At 57.7% G+C, this 6,073-nt stretch overlaps 1 protein-coding gene across 1 annotated transcript; it reads right to left on the bottom strand.

The window, feature by feature from the left end:
• Positions 1-713: 713 nt before the first annotated feature.
• LOC146351800 (myb/SANT-like DNA-binding domain-containing protein 7) lies at positions 714-4,859 on the bottom strand. Its single transcript, XM_084847827.1, has 4 exons — positions 4,709-4,859; positions 3,053-3,645; positions 2,649-2,720; positions 714-919 (listed from the first exon to the last, which is right to left on the bottom strand). Exons 2-4 carry the CDS (start codon positions 3,509-3,511, stop codon positions 902-904), a joined length of 549 nt encoding a protein of 182 aa, XP_084703953.1. The 5' UTR covers positions 3,512-3,645; positions 4,709-4,859; the 3' UTR covers positions 714-901.
• Between the last annotated feature and the right edge of the window lie 1,214 nt (positions 4,860-6,073).

Genomic DNA, 6,073 nt, shown 5'->3' with positions numbered 1-6,073 from the left:
CTGTCCGGGAGCAGCCCATTGCCACACAGCGAGGGAATGAGTGGAAAAGGCGAGCGGGTTCCTGGCCTGCCGCAGGGCAAGCACTCCTCCCCGTGGGCAGCCCTGCGCTCTCTCCCCACTCCGCTCACACGCCCAATTTCTCCCAGAGCGGCCCACCGGCGTGCGATCACCCCCTCCACAGGCGTCCCATCGCTGGAGTCGCGCTGACACAACTTCCCCTTCTGCCAACGCAGGTGCGGGCACGCCGGGGACGTCGGGGCAGCTGGCCCAAGGCTCAGCAAGGCCCAGCGGAGCATCTTCGGGGCAGGCGGGGACAAGCACCACTGTCCTCGGAGCCGTCATCCGCCTGGAGGGCTCCGTGAAGAAGACCAGTGAGTATCTAAGGCTGGCGGCTTCCATGTGCGGGCAACACGCAGGGTGTTATTCGTGGGGGCCCTGATCAGGATCTTTCCCTTTTTTTCAGTGGGGAAGATGGGGAAGCAGCTGTCGCGCCTTGGGAGGGAGGCGCAGGAAAAAAAGAAGACCTGTCAGGAACAGGCTTGGGGGAGGGGGGTAAGCGTTAAGCTGGGGTCTATTGCACCGGGAGGGGGCACTTTGTAAATAGCATTTATAAATAAAACGAGCAAGCACTTAAATACATTTTTAACATAAAGCCACCTGTGTGGTGCCACACTGCTCTCATAAGTAACACAAGTTGTGGGAGAGACTTGTTTGGTTTCTAAAGAGCTTTACTATGGGGATGACAGGGAATACACAGGGGAGATGGATACTTGAGCGTGGTCCTGCACAGCAGCGTGGGGCACTTTTCTTTGGGCACTCGAGTCTCGCTGGGCCCTCTTTCCGGCGCACAGCCAATCCCGCCATACAGGAAGCGACTCTAGCCAGCTCAAGACAGGTTCTGTCATGGCATCCCCCTGAACTGCAAAGAGAATATGATAACAACATGGGGGCAAAACACAGCATGGGGGAAACAACGTTGGGAGACCGTACCACAGCTCACCCGTTGTGGCGGTCACGTGTGGAACTTGTGGGGTGCCCTGAACAGAGAGGGGAAGCAGGGAACTTTCACGGGGAGTCCCTCATGGGGAGAATTGCCTTGGGTGCTTGTGCAATTGCATGGGCCTCATCCGAGCACCCACAACACACCTTGGCGTGGATATCCAGGGGGAAGGAGCCTCCACTTGAACCCAGGAGGGGGTCCCTGCGGTGGCCATGTCTGGCCTCATTGGGCTCCTCTCATGTTCCTGGGAGTCATGGTGTCCCCGAGTGTGCAATCGGGGGGCTGGCCCCTGATGTTCTTGGGTATGCCTACCCCACGCAACCTTCCCGCCAGGGGAGAAGCTTCCCGCCCTGAGCACTGATCGGGCATCTTTGCCAGCAGATGAGTGCCCTCCTATCCCTGCTTGCAGCCTCCTCGTCCAGAGCGCATCTTCTTACATACTCCCTAAACACCGCAGCGTCCCCTTCCATGACCACGGGGACGCGGTCATTCTCCTCCGTGGCATGACGCATGATGCGTTCCGCAATGTCGTTGGCCGCTCTACAGCTCCTTCTATTTCTTATTTGTGACAGGCGCATAGCGGAGGATAACACGGCCTGCCTGTTCATCACTAGATGCTCTGTTAGAGAGAATTGACAGGGTTTAAGCATGCAGTGTGGTACAGCCTCCGGTGGCCGGCATAGAGCAATAGCCATGCACAGGGCCCACGTGTGAAACACCCATCTCTGGGAACCACGGTTGTCTCCCACTAACAGCCATCACCACCCCAGGTAAAGCCCGGGAATGTGGGAGGTGTGGATTTTTTCAGAAATGTAATTTCTGGGCGGAGATTGGGGTGGGATAATACCCATGCTTAGGGCCCTGGACAGGTATAGACCCTTAACAATACCACGGTAACTGCAAACTTTCCTCCCTGCATGGCGGGGAGGGGACACCGCAATCGGCCCTGGCGTTGTCCCTGAGGGTGTGTCGGGGAGGTCTGGACGTGGAGGGCTGGCCGACACTGATTTGTGACCACCAGTGGTAGATCTTTGATAGGGCACAGCCCTATGGGAGAACAGGCATGTTGGCGGGTGGGGGAGTTGCCCTGGAGGGCCAGTCTGAGGGTGTCCAGGCGGTGCACACGTTGCACGCATGCTCTCAGATCTCCCTCACGGGGACCAAACATGCAGGAGCACGCCACTCCCCTTGCCTACAGATCCTCAAGCTCATCTGTAGTGCTCCCGCTTCCCCTCTGAGCACGTGCGCTCTGCCCCACACCTGTAAAAGCGAGGCGGATCTCAGCCAAGCAAAAGGAAAACCCACCTTCTTGAAACATACGCTGGCCGCCGCTCAACCAGGATCCACCCAGGAATTTCCCCCTCCGGGTGGTGTGGCTTTGAGGTGGGGCTTTTAGGCGCCCAGATGGGGACAGCAGAGCAACCCGGGGCGGTCATTAAAGCAAGTTTGGGAGCTGCCCATACAGGCACCAGAGCGGGAAAGGCACGGCACGTGGCGAGGTGCTTTGACATAGCACCGTTTGCTGCGGTGGGCGGGCTCCTTGATCACTCTGTGGGAACTGCTCAAGGTGTCGGGGCAGCAGAGCGTGGACACCCCCCACACTGACCGGCTGGTGCACAGAAAGGCTTTGGTGTGCCCCCCAACTCACCGCTCCACCCAGGTTCCCCAGCAAACTCTTCATGGGAGGTTCCTTCTCCTTCCTGTTCCTGGCTGAGAAGACCTGTGAAAAGTGTGTCTCTGGTTGCCTGCTGTGTCCTTGCGCATGTCCTTCTTTAAGAAACCCAATACCCCCATCCTTCTTGTGCCCAGACCACTCCACACATGCCTCCCAAAATCGCCCCAACCCGCAACCAGGGAGTATTGTCGAGTATGCGGGTGGTCCCGGTCCCAGTTGGCAGCCTGCAGTTCTAGGTGGCAGGGCTACATGTGTGGGGCTACACCGGGACCATGCGGGGCGGAGTATGTGGCCATGCCCCTGGAGGACAGCCAATGCTCCACGCACACCACCCCCAGATGCCGACCCGGGCCACAGCACCTGCCCACGTCACGCACCCCCAAGGGAAGGTGATCCTCCTCTTCCTGCGATCCCTCTGGCATCTCCAACATTTCCCCTTCCAGGGGGTCTGTCTCCGGGGTCTCCGCACGCCCTGCGCCACGAGCAATCTGCAGACTCCCAACCACACGCTTGGGGCGAATGGTGGCATCCCCTCGGAGAATGCTGTGGAGCGCTGCGTAATATGGACAGGTGGCCGCATTGTTCCCTGAACGGGAGTTATGGTTAACCACCCTCCTGTACTCCTGGCTCATTGACTTTGTCTTCCCCCTGCACTCAACGGTGCTACGGGTGTGGCCTGGCTCAGTCATCTGCCTGGAGATCTCCTCGAAGAAGTCCAGGTTCCTGTGGCTGCTACGAAGCTGCTCCTGGATCTTCTGCTCCACCCAAATGTCCAGCAAGTCCACTATCTCCGCGCGCCTCCACAACACCCCTCTTCCCTTGCTAGTGGAAGCCATCCTCTGTTGACACAGATGGGGGAAGGAAGGGTGGCCCGATGCAGTAGATCATTCCGTACTGGTCAGGATTTCCAGCGGTGGCAGTGGGATCTCCCTGCCATTGAGGGTCACCCAGGGGCCCTCACAGTAAGAGCCTAAGAAAGGAACACACGGAAGTAAATTGCATGGCGGGGGCTGGCCCACCTAGCAGTCACAGTCCATGGCGGGCATCACAGGGTAGCCACATGTCATGGCCCTGATTTGGAGCACCTTCCGTGTAGAGGGCGCCCCACCACGTAACTGGGTGGATGCTCTCATGTTTGCCCATGAAAGTGAGACAGAGCACGTCGCCGAAGCAGGGAAAAAAGGAAAGAGGAGTGGGCGGGCTTTGCAGTCTTTTCTGGGGGAAGAGAAGTGGGGGAAACCGCCCTGACTCACGCTCCAGGGCAAATGCCATCCCACGGGACCGTGTGCCCATACATGTCATGTGTCCCGGGAAGGCCGATCGTCCACCCAGCGCACAATCCCCATAATTCCAGTCCAGCAGTCTCAGGATGTGTTTTTTCACAACCACAGGCGTGCCTTGACTGTCTTGGGGAGGTGGGGGAAAGACACCCCTAATGTGGAGGGGAATAACGCCACAAGAACTCTGGGGAAGGCGTTGGTGGGGGGATGTGGCCACCTCGCGCAGTACATGGGGGTGCTCCTGGAGAAGGGACAGAATTTGCGGCGACAAGAGCAGTGCGGAAGTCTCCCAAAGAAAAATTTCCCCCACTGTCGCCGAGGGAGCAGCTCAAGGCGCCGCAATACACATCTGGTGGGGGGTGCGGCGGCGAGGAGGAGAGTGGTGTCCAGACGGGGGGGGCATGGTGGGTGCCAACTGATGGTGCCACAGGTGGAAGAGTGGAGTGGGGGGGAATACACAGGGCGGAATGCAACTCGTGGAGGAAAGGGGGCGGGTTTTATGCGTCCACCGCATGATCCAGCGAGATGGGGAGGCTGCACCGATACCGCCAAGCCCCAGACTTTGATTCTTCGAAGATTTGAAGATGGTCCCCTTAAAAAAAAAGAAAGAAAAAAAGCCTAGGGCAGGTACGCGGGCGGGACACGTGTTGGCTCACGGCCACTGGCCTCTCAGGAATGGACACGAGCGATACCGGGAGAATACCTGGGGGAGTGGCGGACCTGAAAGGTGGGGAGTGTTCTTTAAGCACTTACCGTAAGATCCAGGCAGACGGGCAGGCTGCAGCGATAGCCACGAGCCCCAAACTATGATTCTTCGAATCTTCAAAGACGTTATCCTGGTTTTTTAAAAAAAGGCAAGGGCGGGGGCACTGGGGGGGCTACCTGTTTGCTCACAGATGCCGACTGCTCGAGGAGAGATGCGATCGATGGCCAGAACACAACCTGGGGGAGTCGTGTGCTCTGACTGGCCAGCAGGGAAATACAAACACCACCGTATATGGCCGTGCATGGGAGGGACAATGACCATACACAGTGGCAAAGGTGGAAAATCGGAGCACGTTGGGGGAAATCCTGGGATAACAGGGTGTTGAAAGTGGGGACACAGGCCCCAGAAACTCCGGGTCCAATACGAGGTGGGTACTGCACAGTGTGAAAGGCGGGCGGTGAGACCGAATTGGAAGCGAGACGAGGCGGTAAGTGTAGATCCAGTCTGAGTCTCCAGTTGGAATTGTCTAGAAGCTCATGGTTAGTGAAGGTGCGTAAAGATCTACTAATGAGATTAGCTACAAGTGAGCTCAGCAGGAGTTGCTTAGATCAAAATGTACACATACTGCTCAGGTACCTCATTCTGCCATTCCTACGCAAAGGAATCTTGGAGTACGTGACAGAAATGTTGGGAGAGGAGGTGGCTTGCTGCAAAGTGACCACAGCGGGAGGGGGAGGCCAAGGAGGCGTGGGCTGGGTAATGGACGTGGGGACAGAGAGAGGAGAAGGGGGCTTGTGGTTGGCAACAGCAACGGACAGCCGAGGCAGCATGAAGCAGGCGACAGGAAAACATTGCCCCCCTCGGCCCTCGCCGCTCTCTTTGCCTGCCCGTCTGGTACCAGCAAGTTCACTAATGTGACGTCGATTGCTGCCTCTGCTGCCAAAGCACACATGGCATGAGGAAACATCATCAGCTGACTCATACTAATATTTCTCAGGTAATTTATGCCATAAAGCCTGTTCTCCCTGGTGGGGCAATGTTTTACATTGCTCAGCTTGATAGAGGCAAAGAGGTGCCCATCGACTGACTGTAGGTGCAGCTCGTGGAATGTTGTGCCAGTCTGACTTCAACGCTCCCGAAGGCAAGATAACGCCAGATCTGTATCGGGACCCCTCCTGGCCCCGTCTGCTGCTCTGGGGAAACCCGTTTCCCTGGGCAGAAGAACCAAGGGCTCTTCGCTGCTTCTTCGAAGGGAGGCTCCTTCCCACAGTTCAAGCCTCCTGTGCCAAGTGCCCATCCAGAGAAGGGGAAGGATAAAATTCCACGAACAGAGGGGCAGCCCTTTGGACCAGACCTCGTCCAGCACCATGCTTCCCACAGTAGCCAGCCAGCGGCCTCTGGGAAGCCCGCAA

This window comes from Heloderma suspectum, chromosome 3 (genome assembly GCF_057233095.1).
Source record: "Heloderma suspectum isolate Gila_16-S chromosome 3, 16-S_ref, whole genome shotgun sequence".
In the NCBI taxonomy this organism is placed as follows: Eukaryota; Metazoa; Chordata; class Lepidosauria; order Squamata; family Helodermatidae; genus Heloderma; species Heloderma suspectum.
This window is presented reverse-complemented; position numbering and strand designations above follow the sequence as displayed.

Bases quoted from the DNA above. Each gene is read 5' to 3' on its own strand.
- LOC146351800 (XM_084847827.1), bottom strand. From the start codon at position 3,511: ATGGCTTCCACTAGCAAGGGAAGAGGGGTGTTGTGGAGGCGCGCGGAG. The intron at 2,721-3,052 runs GTGCGTGACGTG...CACTTTTCACAG, and splicing joins AGGATCACCTTCCCTTGGGG to GTCTTCTCAGCCAGGAACAG.